The sequence below is a fragment of the Notothenia rossii genome (genome assembly GCF_949606895.1).
Source record: "Notothenia rossii genome assembly, chromosome: 4".
NCBI lineage: Eukaryota > Metazoa > Chordata > Actinopteri > Perciformes > Nototheniidae > Notothenia > Notothenia rossii.
The window spans coordinates 60863809-60884873 of record NC_136902.1 but is presented as its reverse complement, the minus strand read 5'-3'; the positions used below and the strand labels follow the sequence as shown (position 1 = coordinate 60884873).

At 42.3% G+C, this 21065-nt stretch overlaps 1 protein-coding gene across 6 annotated transcripts in view; it reads right to left on the bottom strand.

Annotated features, from left to right (window-relative positions):
* The window catches only part of LOC307035812 (RNA-binding protein Musashi homolog 2-like), a 232643-nt gene that overhangs the window by 147715 nt on the left and 63863 nt on the right, over window positions 1-21065 (bottom strand). For 5 of the 6 annotated variants that reach the window (XM_079675523.1, XM_079675525.1, XM_079675522.1 and 2 more), the window contains exon 6: window positions 15963-16055. The exons of the other annotated variant lie outside the window; for it this stretch is intronic. In XM_079675523.1, the coding sequence (XP_079531649.1) occupies window positions 15963-16055 (93 nt within the window). The remainder of the gene's footprint in view (window positions 1-15962; window positions 16056-21065) is intronic. 6 annotated transcript variants of the gene reach the window in all.

Here is a 21065-nt window from a genome sequence, read left to right as displayed (position 1 = left end):
ACTTGCCTTTACGTCAGCCAAAAGAGTGTCCCAGTTAACCACTCTGTCGGTGCACCCGAGCTGTTTACTGATTTGGGGTGACCGGGGCGGGGCGACACTCAAACCGAACCCCTCCTTTGTGCCCAAGAGCCTAAGGAGTGCATTCAGGTCGAGGGCTATTCAGTTGGGGGGATTTAGTCTTCCACCCCATGGTGGTGCCAGGGAAGCTAAATTACACCTCCTCTGCCCAGTGCGCGCGTTAGCATGTTATGTAGAGCGCACAGCTACCCTGAGACGCACTGAACAGCTGTTTGTGTGCTTCGGGGGCGGGGTGACTGGAAAAGCTCTGTCCAAGAAACGCCTGGCAGGCTGGCTTTGCAGGTGCATTGCACACGCATACGAGCAGGCAGGGAGAGCCTGTCCCACGGGGTTCCGTGCGCACTCCACACGAACTGTGGCTGCGTGTACAGCTTTATTCAACGGTGTGAGTGTGGAGGACATATGCACGGCGGCATCTTGGTCAACGCCAGGTCCCTTCATAAAGTTTTATCTCTTGGATATGTCTGGCTATTTCTCAGCATCTGTGCTTGCTGGGTCAACACAGGACTGGTGAGGAGGGGGGGTCTGTGGGTCAGTTGGCCTCTGACCCCCTCCCCGGGCGTAAATGCGCTTACGTTTCTCCAAACTCCTGGAGGGTCGCGGGGTGATGTAATCCGCTTTGGGCCCTTACAGGGCTAAAGGGCTCCCCTCGCCTGCCTGGGGGCAGGAGGGGGAGAGCCCTCCATACTACAGATGTAGCACTGAATTTCGGACTCCAGCTTACAGCTTCCTGCCTACGGCCTGCCAAAGACCAGTATAGAGGAATGTTAAGCCCTCCCACTATTTTCCAAGAGGGCGTTGCCAGATTTTCAATTTCAGGTTTTAACCAGGAGATGGCGCTTCATTCACAAATACAGAAAGACAAGTTTCATGGACTTTCAGTTGTGTTTTGAAGAGCATTTGAACACATCAATATTTTAGATCAACTAAAGTATATCTAATCTTGTAATTCAATAATATATAGTATTTATATATTAAATAATCTTAATGTAAATGTTTACATTACACTTCTTCATTTGTTATGCTCATACTTTAACCTTTACAATCGTTTGCTTTAATATGCAGTATATTTTTGTGTTTGCTTCCTCCTGCTCCCTTTCGGACACATACTGTATGATTTATTATTATTATTAATATGAAGATATTATTAAGATAAGATAAGATGTTACTTTATTGATTGAACATTTTAGTTTAGAATGTGCTGTCCCACGGTAATTCAGAAGGCTCACAGGTCACATTCCGACCATTATTTAAAACAAAAGGTGCTTTCACAACTTCTACAGTTTGATTTGTATAGAGGGACCTCTGTCAGTTTTCGAATTACCCATTTGCTTTCGGGGAGCCCTATTTTTCAGAGCACATCCTGCTACTAAATATGTCACACGCACGCTCTGTTGACTGGCGCAGCAGCGCGGATGCGATCAATTAAAAACACTCTTCTACTAATACAGACGGTGTCACTATGCCGGCGGATTTGGCCGTTGTTGAAGCCTCTTCAGGCTCCGCATCGGCAGGCCTCTCCCTCGGTGTGGAGCTGTCAAACTCGACCCTAACGCCGCTTACAGCCGGCCAACTAAAAGTTGTTTTACGTTCACGTTGTCATTTTTAGACTCCTTCGCTTCTTTGCTTGTGAATCCAAAAGCTGTGACGCTTGGCTGTTTTCGTTTTGCCATATTTTTTTATTACACAGCCAGAGTTAAAAAAATATCAATATGAACATTTCAAATACCGCGCCGGCATCACCGCCATAATCATAGCAACGTAAGTAAGAATGCAGCGCCGCCACATACAGATGGCAACACCCAGACATATTCACAAATATAAAACAAATATTCAGAAACTGTAATGAACAATAACTATTATTTATTTCAAGAACTGTTATTTACAGAAACTCAACATTTCTAATCTGTGTGACACAAATATGCACGATTGTTTTGGGCTCCCACTATTTATCTCAAAGTCAGCCTTCAGGGGAGCTCCCTCCCTCTTCGGGGGAGCCAGGCTCCTCCTAGCTCCCCCCCATTTCGAACAGTGTCTGTGGCTGAATGGCCAGCGATTAGGTGCGGCGCATTTGTCATAGGTGATCAGAGCTAACTGCCTGCCGTCAGATTTCATTTAAAAAACAGATCTGATTTTAAGACTATTTCTGCGCTCATAAAGAATGATAAGAATAAGAATAATGCGTATTGAACTGGTTTCATTAATTAGTGAGTTTATTTAATACTAGAACCGCCAATCGGGTCAATTTGTGTGATGTGTGTTGTGTGTGTGTGCAATGTAACTTTTTTTCAATAAAATATTAAAGTCTCCCAGTCCCTGACTTTTCTTGAAAGTGTGTTATGTAGCACCCTATGTTGTTAAAAATTGCATTCTAATAGCGGGATTTGACAGGTTTAGGTAGGCCTATACAAAAACCTCTGGCGGTTCTAGTGTTAAGGTAATTAGGTACAGTAGAAGCCCTTTTTTATCAGTAACGAATTTAGCAGTTGAACATAAAAGTCAACTAACTGAGGGTCACTTGCAATGACAGTGTTATGTCTAACTGTAAGCTTGTCACTCAGAGTAACCTACCGTTAATTTAGCTGCTGGAGAAGAAAGATCAAGGGGGGAGGGGGGGAGAGAGCTGTGGTTGATGGGCCATTAGTTGTGTAAATACACAGCTGAGAGCTGCCGTTTCATTCAGACTGTTTAAAAAACTGTAACAACGGATGCATGTCAATTTAAATCAATACATACAACTATTTTTTAAATCAATACATACAACTATTTTTTAAATCAATAAAAACATTTTCTAAATCCATAAAAGCATTTCAATTAATATTGGGAGTCATGTCGTTACTTTGTTGAGAATTTGGCCGTGTAATAAGCGGGATAATTTGCAGCGACTTGTTCCTTATGGGGAAAATAACACCCGTCATGTGTGTGTAGAGGCGTGTGTGGTTAAAACACTTTCATGAAGTGAAGGAATTTCCTTCTATAAAACAGCTGTGGGCAGCAGTGAGTGTCACGGACATGAATTCATAGATCAAGGCAAACTGGTGCACACACTCTCCTGTCCTGCCAGGCGCCACGCCCGTTCTAAGCCGTGTCCCTCACTCCTCACATCCCAAGCATCCCCACAAGTGTATTATGTTGTTACATCGTTTCAGATGTTATGTTTCAGTTGTGCTCTGTCTATGTTCAGTGATGCAAACTTGTCACCTTTCGGCGAAATTTGCCGTTTTGAATCCAAAATAAGTCGTTTGTGTGATTCATGTAGATCTGCAATACAAATATTTTTGGGGTATGGGGGGGGCTGGGACCCGGAGTAATCTGCGGCCGTGAGCTGTTATGTGCCATCATGACACGCATGGTGTTCTTTTTTTATATATTATAATGAAGTACGAGCTGTGTGCTCGAGTCTTCCTGCCTGTCGGCTCTGCTCATGGATGTATAATAAGGCTCTGCTGCTCCGAGATGATGGTCTAGCTTCAGCAGCTACATTACCAGGGCTTGACATTAAGGCTTGTCCGATTGTCCGGGACAAGTAAAAAAAATGGTCGGACAAGCATAATACAGTTTAACTTGTCCGAACGGACAAGTGCATTTTTTGGGGGGGGGGGAAATCACCCAAACGAAATAGTAACGTTATTCCATCTGAAATGCCTGTCTCGCAGTGTCGCAATCTCCGTACCTGTACGTCAATATTATGACTGCAGTGATTGGTAGAAATATTTGACCCGCGGAAAATTGGTGTGAACACGAACCCGCGAGTGCCTGCTTGCGCGGCTGGTGTGTATGCGCTGTCACGCTCGCGACTCATCTATCCTCGATATCCAGTCAGTGAGTAATGAGTTCAAGATGTCACTTGTCCTGGCTGATGTCACTTGTCCTGGCTGCAGGCGCCAAAAGCGAACCAAGCCCCAGGAAAGCGACCTAGGCGAGATCCTGAAAAATCGGCTGCCTCCAAATTAGATTATGAAACAAAACGCAAAAGAAACTTCCTTCCATCATGGACCGAGAAGTTTCCTTGGCTCCGGTACACCGAAGAATTAGGAGAAGAGCATATGATGTACTGCTCAACCTGCCGCAGTTTGCCCGACATTGCAGACACGTAAGTGACAACTTTTATTTTTGCTAACGTTAGATAATTGACTATTTATCTGATGTGTGAAGATGATGAGATTCGAAATAAACTGAACTGTGTAGTCTAGCTAGTTATCCTGACTGACGTTCACAGTTGACAAACGTTGTGTAACATTTTTTGCCGTGCAACCAATACATTTTTGAAGAACGTTTATTTTTCATTTCGTTTTGTAAACTCATTTGGAGGCAGCCGAAATTTGCCGCCTTTCAATCGTTCTGAATGAATGGCAGCGGAAGGCCATTTTGGAATTATTGCGGTACACACATTACAAAATACACAAATTTTCCATGGGATTTTTATAGACTTTGGACCTGTATGATTAAGTTTTCAGGCTATGGAACCGTTATGTTTTCCAGCTCCTACCTCTCAGAACACAAAAGTAAGGAGCAACTATTTTATTTCAGTGTGTTCAAACCTGTTTCTCTTTTACATTAGCACTCAAAGTGATATTTTTAAACATAAATGTTTAACATGATTACATAGCATGATATTTTTTATAAGCACCCAAAGTGATTTTTCTTTATTGTGTAAGAAACTTCAGAATGTTACCTTTCAAAAGAGACTATCTTATGCATGTGCTATAAGTATAAAGTATTATAAATAGCTAATTACTTTGGGTATGCAATCGAATGGCGTTTTATGCCAGACTGTTTATGTTATAAAATGTGCCTGATTAAGTTATTAAATCATATTAATTGTCCAAATCTCTTGTCGGTTTTATTCATTTTTTTTAATAGGCTTTTATTTTCACAAGTAAATTTCGGACAAGTGGGTTTAGCCTTCGGACAAGTAAAATGGCTGAGCCACTTGTCCGAAGGACAAGTGGCTCAAAAAGTTAATGTCAAGCCCTGATTACCTACGGATCTTGTACCAGAGTAAAAGTAGAAGTACTCAGGTCTTGTACTTGAGTAAAAGTAGAAGTACTCAGATCTTGTACTTGACTAAAAGTAATAGTCCCAGAGTGTAGGAATACTCTGTTACAGTAAAAGTCCTGCATTCAAAATGTTCCTCAAGTAAAAGTAGAAAAGTATTATCATCAAAATATAGTGAAAGTAGCGACAGTAAAAGTAGTCATTGTGCAGATTGGTCCATTTCAGAATAATAGATATGATATGTTTTATAATGATTGATCATGAAAGTGTTCTCAAAGCTGCTAAAGGTGCAGCTAGTTTGAATGACTTTGTATACTGCAGGGTAGCTTGTGGATTTACTCCAGGTGGAACTAAAGTCTGATTTAACACTTGATTATATTTCACTTAATTAATCCAGATCTGTGAAGTAACTAAAGGTATTAAATACATGTAGTGGAGTCAAAGTACACCATGTACCTCTGAACTGTAGTGGAGTAGAAGAACAAAGTAGCAAAACATTGAAATACTTAAATAAAGTACAAGTATCTCAAAATTGTGCCCAAGTATAGTACTTGTTGAGTTTATGAACTTAGTTACTTTACACCAGTGGCTATAAAGATAAAAAGACTTAAGCCTTGCACAGAGGCATGAAAATACATTTTCAAAATGCTCAACAGTGCTGCCAAAATTATAAACTGACTGCTCCACAATTTTAAATAAATGCTTTTATATATTTCTATTAGATGTGACTCTTTGGCGTTTCTGTTATTATTAACACTGCTGCTTTAGTTGTTCTGACTGCTAAAATCCTCTGTCATTCCGTGGGGTGGGGGAGCCGGGGGCTCGGATCCTTGTCACCTTTTTCATACCTGATGAGTTTGCATCCCTGTATGTTAAAAAGCCTCAGTCACCTTAATTCATGTAATAAAAACATCTCAGGTCAGTAACACTCAAAGCTAAATGTGCAATACCATGTTCAGCTATGTTACTATTTATAATGTTATTGTTTTTACATCAGAAGACGTACATATTGAAATGATTTCTTAACTTACAGTAGGCTATTTTTTACAATGTGTGTTGGAAGGATTTATTAAATTACAATGAATATTGTCATTGTTGAAGGCTTTTAGAGAAGGGTGAACTATAAGCCTGAATTACATAAAATGTTATACCTAAAAACATAAAAGCCACAATAAATAAGTCACAATTATTGTAGTTATTTTTACCTCCCGTATTGCTTTCAACCCACCAGCTTTTATGGTGTTGTTACTTCACTAACTGTAAGCTTGTCACATACAGTCTATGGTCACTCAGAGTAACCTACTGTTAATTTAGCTGCTGGAGAAGAAAGATCAGGGGGGGAGGGGGGGAGAGAGCTGTGGTAGATGGGCCATTAGTTGTGTAAATACACAGCTGAGAGCTGCCGTTTCATTCAGACTGTTTAAAAAACTGTAACAACGGACTATTTTTCTTAGCGGATGCATGTGAATTTAAATCAATACATACAACTATTTTTTAAATCAATAAAAACATTTTCTAAATCCATAAAAGCATTTCAATTAATATTGGGAGTCATGTCGTTACTTTGTTGAGAATGTGGCCATGTAATAAGCGGGATAATTTGCAGCGACTTGTTCTTTATGGGGAAAATAACACCCTTCATCCAGATGAGGATCCCTCCGCCACGCTTTGGGATCCTGATCGACCGACGAAGCTCCATTAAAATATACATATTTTTGGTGAATTACTGAGTTTAGGCACGTTAATAACGTTTTAATGAAGTTGAATACAGTATATTCATATGTGTCAGTGATTTCATGTCAATTCGGCGAACATAAACATAAATGATCGTGGTGAAGATGATGATTAAATTAGGATTAAAAATCGAGAGCCGGGCTGCATTTCCTCCCGTTCGTTTTTTTCGAATAACAAAATTATTTTGTTAAATAACAACATGGTGATGTTTTGTAAATGATTACATGTCTCTTATTTAGCACAGTAGTATGATATCCGTGACATATGGATCTTAACAAAGTTCCGCTGTACATTCCAGCATACTGTATCTGACTTTATTTCACATGAGCTCCAGTGTGGAACCCCACTGCACCCCCTGGTGGATCAATGATCCATTGCAGCTGGCTTCATTATAATTACATTTATCTATCACGGGGGCGGTCTCAAGTCAAGCTGGAGGTTTTCCCTTGAGCGAGGAGAGATCACGTACCAATCACGGCCCTCGCGTTTCAAACTGTCTGAAATGAATCGCTACATCTGTATAGTCCGTACAGACTCTGCACGGGGTCAGTGTCTGAGTGTGGGGACATAGGGGGCACTTACGCTCTCCCCATGCTCTTTAGGGACTCAGGAGAGAGGGTGCATAGTGAACCCATACAGCTGCGGACTTTCCCTGTCTGCCTATAAGCGACGCAGGGGAGCCCTCAGCACTGTTTTCGAGCACACTTTTATGCGAGGCAAGCGCGTCAGTGTGTGCTCTATCGGCCGCAGCCTGGACTTCTCCACAGTTACAACCGAGGGAGAGGTGAGTGAGGCGCAGCGGCTGCTAAAGCCGGTCAGGGACAGTGAGGTGGAACGGTGTGCTGGACGACAGTGCGTGCATACATCGGGGCTCCGCCCACTGTACCCATAGAGTCCAGTAGAGGGCAGAGCCTGTGAGAGATATAACGCTGGGTTACGTATTGTAACCCTTGTTATATTAACACAGGCGGAGCCCTCTACCTTGAGGCACTGTCTGTCCTATACCGCTCGCTGAAGAGTGGTGTAGGATGGTGGTCAGGAGGCGAGACCTCCTTTTATACGGAAGTGAGATGCGCACGCATTCAGGTAGGCCCGCCCCGGGGCCGGCTACGTCTATAGAAATCTCAGTAGGTGAATGCTTGCATGATAAGGTAGTACCCATAGAGTCCAGTAGAGGACTCTGCCTGTGTTAATATAACAAGGGTTACAATACGTAACCCAGCGATTTGTTCCATCTCATTTCCAAATAGAGTTGGGCAGAGAAAACTGAAAGCACTCCAGTATTTCATCTTCATTCAAACACTTTTGTGTTATTGCTCACTGCTGCGCTTTGGAATTTAAGCTCTTCAGACTTGAAAGTATTGTAAAGATGAAAAGCGGGAACAGCAGATGAAGGATTTGCAGAGATGGACAGTTAGAGACTACTCCAGTGTGATTCATGTTTTAAGTGATACTTCCATTACTGAAATGTTTCTCTGTTAGTTAAAGTACGGATGAATGGATGACAGTTGGTGTCACCCTCTGCAACAGATGAAGGTCACACGTGTGAACACGGATGTTATTCAGCCATAAAGTTATTGTTAGGATGGATGTAAATGTGTGTAGTAATTTAGATACAATAGATTGGTTTCGGACTTAAATCTGATTTACCATCATTTAGAATAAATAAACAAAATTTCAATCTAATTTGATTTTGTTTGGATTAATTACATAATTTGATACTTACATTTATCTGAATATTAAGCACAAATAATACTGCCAGGAATTAGTGCTATGTTTGAATGAGCAGTTCATTAACGTCTTACAAAATACGCCCTACAATTTGAGGTGCACAATCATAGTTTAATCCCCAAAGTGTCATACGAAATCCAACACGATTTTATTGTTCACTGGTATCTGACCACTGTCAAAGGAAGTTGATCTTGCTTATTCCTTTCAATGTTCTTTACTGATATCACTGAAACAATAACAAACAAAACTGTACAATTTTCATGAAAGTGATAGAGAAGTGAATAGAATTATTCAATAAATGCAAAGTTACATCAGCTGGTGTTAACGGATTCTACCCCCAGGCTTTTGGCCTACACATTACATCAGTTATCTAACGGCAGCGGTGCAGTGATGTTGTATTTCTTTATACTACTCCGAAGTCCTCAACAAAAAAATCAATGGGACATCATCGGCAAGATGAAACCCTCCACCTGCACACTAGACCCTCTACTAGGCTTGGGCGGTATGATGGTATTACGGTATACCAGGGTATTTCGAAATCCCATCGGTATGATTTTCAATACCGTGACGTCACAGACTGTGCGCCAAATCACAGATGCGTTTCATTCTATTACACTGACACAGAGTTTTGACAGGGACGACATTGGTTGTAATGCACAGCACGCGCCAGCAGAGGGCAGGGGAGGGCAGTCCGTCTTTCCCGCTCTCAGAGCTCAGCACAGAGCTGAGCTGAGCAAGATGGCGGCAGCATTTGCCGGCCCCGAACTCGGACAACTAGTAAAAAAGAAAAATGCCTCTGCGCCAGTTTGGGACTATTTTGGGTTTACTCGTCGCCAGTGACTTCATCCATCACAACGAGAGACAGGGGCACTTCTTTGGGAATGTTTAAGACGGGGTGAGTGAGTGTTGACATTTTTTAATCCTATGCAACTGGTTGATGGTTTTGTAGTCGAGGTCGGACGGTTTTAAAAACGAAAGCTTTTACGTTCTAAACATTCACGCGAGTAATCCAATGAATCAAATGGAAATAAGGTTTTTAACACATGCACGGAATAATATTGCCAAACTAGTTAGTGAATATAGCAAACTTTATTCAATAAGTCAAGTATTTACTCCCGGAAAATGTGTATGTATGATGATATATTGTTAACTTAGCTCACAATGGAAACAACGTCGGACATCTACAAACGCGTCCTGTATCCGATCTCAAAATGTGCCGTTTGCACAATGTGTCATGTATGCAGCCCTTGTTTTGCACTTGCGCACATGTCGCGGCACTTTGCGAGCGTCTACCGGCTCGGGCTGCATTTTACACCGAACATATAATATACCGTTCGAAACATCTATTTGCCGCCGAACGCCACCTCGCTCAAGTCGACCCAAGTCATACCGTCATATACCGTATACCACGGTATGATGTCAGCAAGGTATGACGGTATGAAAAAAATGATACCGCCCAAGCCTACCCTCTACCCACAGCCCTTGTCAAATCGAACATCTCGACTATAAATCCCACGATCACCGACGTCATCAACAGCTCCCTCAAGGCTGGTCATGTTCCATCGGCTCTTAAAACTGCCTTCATCAGACCACTTCTAACAGCCTAGACCCAGATGTCCTCTCCAACTACAGGCCCATATCCAACCTCCCATATCTAGCAAAGGTAATGGAAAAAGTAGTTGCCGACCAGCTTCAGGACCATCTACAACTAAACGGCCTCTTTGAAAAATTCCAGTCCGGTTTCCGTTACGCCGACAGCACTGAAACAGCTCTGGACAGGGTCACAAACGATCTGTTGATGGCGGCAGACGCTCTCGCCTTTTCAGAAATGTTTTCGAATCAGTTGGAGCAAGTATTTTATTACTAATAAACACCTCTCTTAGCTCAGGATGTGTCCCAGCTGCCTTCAAACATGCCGTGGTCCAGCCACTACTTAAAAACAAAAATCTCGACCCCTCCATTCTTGCAAATTGTAGGCCCATCTCCCACCTTTTTTATCTAAAGCCCTGGAGCGAGTAATCTATATCCAGCTGCAGTCGTTCTTAACCACGAATGGCATCCATGAAAAGTTTCAGTCTGGCTTCAAACCAATGCACAGTACTGAAACAGCCCTTTTAAGAGTTTTTAATGATCTGCTCCTAGCCGCCGACTCAGGTAGCCCAGCTGTCCTGTTGCTGTTAGACCTGACAGCTGCCTTTGACACTGTGGACCAAAGCATCCTGTTGTCGCGGCTCGAACAGTCCGCAGGCATCACAGGCTCTGCCCTCGCATTGTTCAGGGCCTACCTGACAGACCGTAGCTTCTCAGTGCAGCTAGGTGCCTTCTCCTCTGCTAAAGCCCCTCTTACCTGTGGGGTTCCCCAAGGCTCTATCCTGGGCCCCATCCTCTTTTTACTGTACATACTGCCCCTAAGTTCAATTCTCACTAAAAATAATATTCCCTTCCACTGCTACGCCGACGATGTACAGATCTATCTGCCTCTCAAAGCAAATGTCAAACACTCACTACAGCAGTTGATGGACTGCTTAACAGAGATCAAATCCTGGCTGAGCCAAAATGTCCTTAACCTCAACGAGAGCAAGACAGAGGTCGTCTTTTTTGGACCACAACCTCCAGCCTCTCCGGTTGATATTCTGGGCTCTCTCAATGAAAACATCCTCCCCTCTGTCATGAACCTTGGAGTGACCTTCAGTAGCACTTTTAAATTCGACAAGCAGGTCAGCACCGTAGTCAAATCCTGCTTTTTTTAAATAAGCTTATTGGCCAAAACCATGTTGTATTTATCTTGTAAAGATCTTGAAAGGGTTATTAACACCTTTTTAACCTCAAGACTGGACTATTGCAACGCTCTGTATGTGGGTATGGACCAGGAATCAATTAGACATCTGCAGCTAGTCCAGAACGCAGCTACACGTCTTCTGATTGGCCACAAAAAGCGTGACCACGTCACCCCAATTCCGGCCTCACTACACTGGCTTCCAATTTGGTTCCGAATTGATTTTAAAATCCTTTTATTTGTTTTTGTTTTCAAAGCCCTAAATGGGCTCCTCCAGCGCTACACCCCAGCCATTCTTAAGGTCTGCTGACCAGCTGTTGCTGATAGTGCCCAAGACCAAACTCAAAACCAGAGGTCAAAGAGCCTTCGCAGCAGCTTGCCCCAGGCTCTGGAAGACTCTGCCCCTCCATGTGAGGTCGGCAGAAAAGGTCGGCCGAAAAACACACTTCTTCTCCCTGGCCTTTTGCGGAGCATGACACCTGACTATTCCCTGTGTTTTTGTTTTTTATATTTCTGTTGTAAATTATTGTCTTTTATTGTGACTGTAGTAATGTGTTTTTATTACATGTACACTACAGCACTTTGGCTCGACCAAAAATCGCTTTTAAATGTGCTATATAGGGGTGTAACGGTATCCGTATTCGTCCCGTCACGGTTTGGACGTCACGGTTCGGCACATGCAGTCACACGACGAATACGCCTTTTTTTACGAGTGGGAAAAAGGTCTGTCATTCAGGGCAGTATCCATTACACTATTTATAATCCAGGGGGCGGTATTGCGCCTAAAAGCTGTTTGCCAGCCGCCCTTAAACAACAAATGAAGAACAAGAAGAAAACACAACAAAACAAACAAAATACAAGAAGAAGAAAAGTTAGTATGGCGATTTCAGATAACACACAGGAGCTAGAACCCACCTGCTTCTTTTAAATCAGCTATGTGGGAACATTTCAGGTTCCCTGTGGACTACAATAACGATGGAGTGCGAGCGGTGGATCGGATGAGGACGTGTGTTGGCGTTGTTAGACAGCGGTGCGGTATGCTAATGGTAACACACGCCAAACATGCTAAATCATATCAGAAGGCATCACCCAGATTTGCCAATCACCGGAGCCCGGCAAAAGACAACAGCAGTTCAACAGCTTATCCCTGCTGTTTTTAAGAAGCCAATAGACATGAAAGCCGCGAGACCAAAATAAATAACGGAAGCTATTGGGATATATATACTTCAACTGCTATGCGCTCTTCAAACACTTTATTATTTATGATGTCATATTTTCAAGACATTCTTTTTAGTTTTACAGCTTATTGATAATCCGGGCATCTGAATATGTGGGGTACTGTTTGTGGTTTGTTTTTAACAGTGTAATACAGTTAATTATTCAAAATGTTAGAGTTCATTATTTTTAAACTGAAGCTTGCACTACTGTTCAAAAATAAATAACAAACCTGGAATTACTGTATGCATTTGGGACTTTTTTTTTGCTTTTTTGTTGTTGTACCGAACCCGTACCAAACCGTGACCCCCAACCGAGGTACGTACCGAACCGTGAATTCTGTGAACCGTTACACCCCTAGTGCTATATAAATAAAAATTGATTTGATTTGACACTGGATCCCCATCTCTCCTCATCCTCCTGGATCTGACTGCAGCATTCGACACATCCTCCTTCAGCGCCTCAAACACACCATCAGACTCTCTGACTCCGCCCTGAGCTGGTTCCAGTCCTACCTGTCTGGAAGAACAGAGTACGTCTCCTTGGGAGGTGCGAGGTCCCAGACACACCCTGTCACCTGTGGTGTCCCTCAAGGGTCGGTCCTCGAGCCCACTCTGTTCACTCTGTACACTCTGCCCCATGGCCATGTCATCAGCCAGCATGGAATATCATTCCATTGCTACGCTGATGACCCGCAGCTATATATAAAGACATACCCTATCCCACATGCTTCCTCACTGTCACCATCATCATCACCGTTCCCATCAATATCCCTTAACACCTGCATTGAGGAGATAAAAGCTTGGATGCAGCAACACGTCTTGCAGCTTAATAGCTCCAAAAGAGAAGCTATTTTAGTTGGCATACCAAACCAGGTCCAGTCATCCCCCATAACCCACATCACCTTTTCTGGCCAAAACATACCCTTCTCCACACCAGTTACTAACCTGGTTGTAAGATTTGACAGACATCTGACCTTTGACACCCACATCAAACACCTATGCAAAACCTCCTTCTACCACCTCAGGAACATTGCAAAACTTCGTTCCACACTCTCCCTGTCAGATGCTGAACAACTGGTCCATGCCTTTGTCTCCTCAAGGCTCGATTACTGCAACGCTCTCCTCATCGGGACTACTAGCGGGAGCATTCAGAAGCTCCAATACGTACAGAACAGTGAAGCTAGGATCCTGATGAGGGTGAGAAAATAAAACCACATCACACCCGTTTTTCATTCCCTCCACTGGCCTCCTGTCTCATTCAGGATCGAATACAAGATTGCACTACTGACCGATCAATGCATCCACGGGAACGCTCCTTCTACTTGAAGGAACTTCTCACATCACAAACCTCCACACGTAACCTCCGCTCCACAACCAACCATGGGCTTCGCCCCCCGAGGACCAAACTCCACACAATGGGGGATTGGGCTTTCTGTGCAGCTGCTCCTCACCTGCGGAATTCCCTCCCAGACCACCTGAGGACTCCACAGACCACTGACACCTTCAAGAGAGGCCTAAAAACCTTTATTTTTAAAAAAGCTTTTGATTAAACTTTTGTTTGTTTTTATTATGCCTCCTGTAGCACCTTGGGATTGCTGTTAGCAATGAAAGCTGCTTTACAAATCAAATGTATTATTATTATTCTTCGATTTTATGATGCATTATTGCAATCGAAATGGGAAAATGGGATGGATGGCAAACACACATTTATGATTCGCTATGTCCTGTTTTGTTCAGCAGGATAATCTCCACATATTAAAACCACTTTGAGTCATTGCTATTCTAAAACCTTCATTTGGTAAGCAATAAGAGAGAACTGACTGAGCTCCTTTAATGCTCAGCCACCGTGCCTGGCGCTAGATTGACCCGGAACTGATTCGCTCAGTATCTATGAATACATTAGCAAAATAAATAAATACATAATTAAAAGGCCTAAGCAGCTGCCATCTCAATTAAGGTTACTCAGCGTTTGGCCCATGAGGGAAAAACAGGGTCTCGTTTGATCTCCAAGGTAATTTCTGCGCCATCGCTTACACACTCACCATGGTTCTTCTGAGGAACACACACACACACTCAATATATAAGGGATTCCACAGTAATTTTACCTGTTAATTAAAATAAATAGTATTTAAAGAACTACAGCTGCATTACTCAGGTCAATTTCACCACTAAGAAGCAGGTGTTCTCATTGAAAGCATGAGATAATAGATCACTACATAATTCACATAACAGTATATATTTTCATTACTTATGTCTGTTAAAAGAAACCCTCACAAACGTTTTCTATAATCAAGTATGTACAGCATATGACACCCTCTGTCCTTAGACCCTTAGAGCATACAAGTAAGAACTCCAAAACGAAGCCAACAATTATTGCGGAAATATTTTCTCAGCAACATAAAGGAGAGCAACAGAGGGATCCCTATCCCAGGACGGAAAGGCAAGGTGTTTTGTGTATAAACAAATACATTTACAATCCAATGATAAAACTCACAGGAAATAAACTCATTAAGGTCTAATAGAAACGGAACATTTAACACCTACTTGCTCTTCAAAGGGGTCCCAAAGAAAGAGCAATACACACATAAGTAGAGGAGGTATGTAAATAAAATGTACGTAGATGTTCAATCAGCACAAAAAATAGCAAAAACCACCACTGCCTTCCTCCTTACTATGTATCAGACCCCTTTATTGTTTAACTTTACTTCAACATTTCTTTCCTCCTCACCACCCACACACACACACACACACACACACACACACACACACACACACACACACACACACACACACACACACACACACACACACACACACACACACACACACACACACACACACACACACACACACACACACACACACACACACACACACACACACACACACACACACACGTTATAAAGCTATGTCATGTAGATGGATAACCTGGGTAGATCTGAGAACAGAAGAAGATTAACTGAGAGGTCGACCATGGTGACCTCGGGACCACACACACACACCTTTATGTTGACGTATGTGGCTGATGCTAACCTGATAAGTCAGTATATTTTATCTTCACTCAAACGAACACATACAGTAACCAGTTATCATAAGCACACACACAGTTGGTAGTTATCCTCAGTAAACTTATATCAGGCCAGAACAACAAACTGATCTTCTTGCCAAACTGCCTGTGTTACACTGGACTGAATACAGATTCTTTGTTATGAATCTAGGCTGGTTTACGTTCACCATGCCAGGCTGAACTGATTATAAGCAGAGATAAAACTGATATGCTTCTTCCTCTAGTCTGACTCTATACATCTCATCAGACTGCAGGTGCATTCTCCTGGCTAAGTACACAGTGTTGCCATATCATCACCAGGCAACCAGACTCTCACACAAACACAGCAGCCCAGAGGAGAAAACACTCCAAATGATCTTACCTTGCCAAACTGTTCAAAATATTGCTTCACGTCTTCAATTACTGTGTTGGCTGATAATCCTCCAACAAATATTTTCTTTGTTCTCGTGACCATCTGAAGGAAGGGAGACACAGAGAAGTAAAGCAGGTTAGCAACATGTCACATAAGAAATGAACAATTCTTAATAACAATTATTTCTATGTACCGTTTGTTTTAAGAAAAAATCTAATACAAAAACATTCACGAAGCGTCTCCTATTGTCAAAAGATTTAGGATAACATGTGTTGATGCTAATAAAAAAAGTATGACCAGTAATAAATTGGCATCTTTATTAAAATCTATTGCTCATCCACCAATTGAATGATACACGTACATGAAAAGATGACATGGTAATATCCATTCAAGGTGAAGCTGTGTGTAAAAGAATGAATGACATATGTAAGCACAAAGCTTAGACTACAGCTCTTTATGGGTCTGAAAAGACAATCCAAATGTGAATTATATAATTTTAGTAAAGGACAAACGAATAGAGAACAGAAACTCTGAAAGCAGCAAGAAACTCCCCCAATAACCGGCAACCACGATGCTGAGGAGCATGAGGCTGATTATAGCTGACATTATGATCCAAAGTGACTTACATTCCACTCAAAACTGTAGATATGCCAACAGGAGCAATTTGAGATAAAGCAAGGACACTTCAACGAGTTGACTGCAGGGGATGGGGATGGAACCACTGACCACCTCTGATTGGTAGATGCCAATTTCCGCCCCAATAATAATGCTAATTATTAGGGATGCTCCGATCGATCGGCCGCCGATCGATAACGGCCGATATTCACTCTATGCTGATCGATCGGTACTCTCTATAAAGGCCGATCGGGAGAGCCGATCACATGACGTAAAATAAATGACACTTTTCTCTGTGCGCGGCAAAACAGTATGCAACGTGTGTGAAGCAGAAATCCTGCAGCTCCGCCCGCTGTGACGGACCGGTGAGCGGAGCAAAACACACACTAAGAGTTAGACCTAACACACTTAGCTATTTTATCTACCTCTGGAACAAGCTAAACTATTTATAAATATATTTAATCTTCACTGTTTGGTCACTCATTACTGGATCAGTGAGCTGCATGAGATACTGATGGGCTTTCAGGAGAGAGAGAGAGGAAAAGAGAGTGCTTCCGCTAATTTCTCCCGTGTTATTATCCAAAGTTAATGTAAAACTTGAATAATGTACTTAATTTGAATGTAATAATTATGTTGGTTGTTGTTTGTGGAAGCGCCAGTGAATGAGCCACATTAACTGAGTTTTAAACATCACTTTAGATCCCCATAGGCCCCGCCCCCTCGATCGGATCGGCGATCTGTATCGGCCGATACTGATTCCGCTGATCGGCCCCAAAATTGGCGATCGGAGCATCCCTACTAATTATAATAATACATGGTATTTATAAAGCTCTTTTCCTGTTGCTCAAAAACTATTAACAAACAGCCCTATTTTAAGACCGTAAAAGCAGCAGAAGTAGTTAAAGCCTGATACCGATTGGATAAAATGTCACAGCTGAGTAAACCCTGGCATTGCTGAGAGCTGTTTACTCAGAACAGTAGGAAGTAAAGAACACACAACTGTTCTATTTCAATCTTACGCTCGGCTTCTGCATCAGGGGAGTCATATTTCACTGCTGGGAAACGCTATTAGCTCATTTGGAGGATAATAACAGCACTAGAGCCAGACACCATTCATCTTCATAATGAGGATGGCCACTGCCATTATTATGGCTGCAGCTACAATAAATACCCAACTGGAGAGTTAGCAGTGTGTGAGTAAGCTGAGATGAATGAATTAAAGTCCTCCATATTGCATCAGGATGACTATTGTCTCACAGTCAGCGTGGGACCAATGTATGGGAAGATGTTTTACAACAATGACAGTATTACCAGAACAAGGACTGTCATTGAGCATGTTTACTGTGCTAGGATACACAAAAAAGCATCTCTCTCTCTTACCCTAACCTGCTGCGAGTCTGGATTATGTTAATACACTAACACATGACAAGAAACAAAGTATATCATCTGTCCCACCGAAAGTAAGTTTGTACTATATGGCTTAAATTCCACCAAGTAACCATCCCAGATGGTTTGACGATTAGAAATTACAAATTACAACTAGATAACTATTTTAAAGTTGCATAGTGTGTGTGTCCATCATCAACATGATTTGGTGTCATTTGGAAATGTTGTAATTTTGAGTTGATTTAAAATTGTATGTTGGTGACTTTGCAGATGGAGCAACCAGAAGAGGCATACCACAAGTTGAAGGGATTAGTTATAAGTGAAGATTTGTAAAGGTTTATAGTACCTAAAAGAAAATATGTCACCAGAAGATGTACCACAACAGAACCAACCTCAAATAAATGTTTTGGTTCAAAGAATGCATAAACAAGCATTGACTTTGCTACTTGCCAAGACACTGACAAACTGCTGGCACAATCAGGCTTCAGTGCATTGTTTTGCAATCTTGAGTCAGGTTCCCACTGCGGTCTATGAATATAAAAGGTGTTCCCTGGGAGGCAGGTGGAGGAATGGGAATAGCACATAGCATGAGGCAGTGATGGAGGGAAGGTAGTTTTTTTCTACTGAGATGAGGAGCTCTGTAGAGAAGATTAGGTGAAAGAGGACAGGGGAGGAGGATAGGGAGGTGCTACTACTCCTGCTGCTGTTTTGGCCTCCGTCAACTTCCATTATTGGCGAACTCCACCATCCCACCCTCTCCATCCTACTGTTTCCAGTGCTAACGCCTTCCCATGCTTCTCTGCGAATGTCAGCTGTCATGGCTGTCGATGAAAGACGCTCCCCCACCCTCACATCCACCCACAAACACACACACCTCAAACGCTGGCTGTGAGGTGCTGATAAAAGGCGGGTGACAATGGGAAGGGAACCGGTGGGCCATTTACACAGAGCATCAGTCAGCAGAAGAAAAGGCGGTTTGTCATTGAGCGGAAAGGCGGGGTGAGCACGGCCACCTGCAGACCCCCTTATGGTTATATGTCCCCCATTGATAATGCACAGGTCTCCAGAGATGTGGCACATATATGGCATAGGGCTGAGTCAAAGCACATAAAGGCCGCCACACAGCGTGGAGAGCCGATGAGGAAGAAGGAATACTAATGAATGAAGAGAATACAACCTCAGGGGATGAAATGTTAACTGACATTTCCATTAACACAAGCAGGGAAGGTCTCTAGAGAAAAGGTTTGATTTTTTTTCTATTTCTCACAGGCGGCATTGAAGCGTCTTCTGGACTACTTTTTGGGATTCACCCAGGAGACACTTTGATTGTTTTTTGTTTGCAAATCATTGTTTATCTGCAAGATCCTGTAAGTAAGACACCAGCAAATTAAGCATCATGAAGTTATCTTACGGGTTACGATGTGGAACATGAATCAGAATCAGAAACAGGTTTATTGCCAAGCTGGTTTATACGTATGAGGAATTCTGACAGACCCAAAATCAAGGGCATAGGTTGGCTGAAATAATGACTAATCATAACATGATTACAGCTCCAATAGTGTGTAGGCAGGTCCCTGTTCATGCATAGATTACCTAGAGAGCCGGGCAGGAAGCCAAAAGGTTTGACGCCAGGGTGTAAAACCACCTGGATCTTTCGTCTGAAATGCACAGATCAGGATGACGTGGTTTAGAAGGTAACTGAAAGTCTGCCAATCAGAGGCTCAGTGCTTCAATGCATTTCTCCTGCAGTCAACATGCCAAAGTGTCTTTGACACAAATTGTTCCCGTAGGCATGTCTATGGTATTAAAGTGTATTTAAGTCGCTTTGGATAAATGTAGCAGCTAAAATGACACGTTATGTGAAGTAAATGTAATGGTAAAGAAAGGAAAGGAGTTACATGGAAGAATATTGTCCTTCATCTTCCTTTATGAAACCAGGCTATCCACTACCAGCCAAAGTTTCACGGTAGTTCAAGCACATTTTTGTAGTGGCCAAGAGGTGGTAACATAACTTCTGTGTCATTTACGTGAATTCATTGGGGCCATGAGCACGACCTATGGGCCCAGAACCTCTGATGATCCTGTTTTTTTTGTTTCAAGTCAGGCCATAGGTCTTTCATTAGTCTCTGCAAACTGCAAGCATTTGATTAGTCTGAACTTAGAGAAACCATGCTTCTCATAATCATTTGGAGGAAAAAGATATGTCGTGGCTACTCATATTTTTGGTCTTACCAAACATAAAGTTCTAAGATATGTCCCCTTTGGTCCATGTCTCCAAGACATTGAGAGATTCTGTCCACAGATTAACTCTGTAGCATCAAGAAACATAACATCCAACTGGGCTTTGTGCTGACTGAAGGTAAAGGAGATACCTTTGGAAAATCAAGCCAGCATAAAACTAGCTAACCCAACAAAATGAAGGCTACAAACAACCCAAAAGACAGCAGACCATTTAACATAGAAGCCCATACTCTCTCCGTTTTAAGGAAACATACACTGTATCTTTTTTAGAACATTTCTTAGAAGAGTTGTGTCCAGCTGACAGAGACAGGAGGTGTGACTGGGCTGAGCAGCAGCCTGGGGAGGGACAGGGTTTGTAATAAGCAAAAGGATTGGAAACTCTTTTTCACATCCTTCTTGATGCAGGCAGTGTGGGAGATCTAATTAAGATTGTTCATTAGATGAGTCTCCCCATTACAAGGTTGCTTATCAATTTGTGCTTCATCCAGCAGCAAAACAAGCTAAACTCTCGCAGAGGGCAGGCCTGAATCTCTCCAACAGTGTTTCTGAGCTCATTGATTATTATTGTAGATGTTCCTGTCAAGCAGAGAGATACACATCCAAATTATAAATACTGCAAATGCTTAAAGATGTCCATCATCCTCATCCACAAGAAACATTTATATGTAAATGTGTGATTGACAGCAGAGTTAATAGCATTTTAGAGACAACCCAAATGAGTCCAATGGCGGAAAGCCAATGATAGAGAGAAAGGGCAAACATATTCATCCACCCCGTTTCTGACAAATTACTGTGCATTAAAAAGTTGTTAAAAAGTTTGCTGAGTGGAAGCAGATTCAAAGATCCTGTTCAACAGCGCTGACAGCTTTC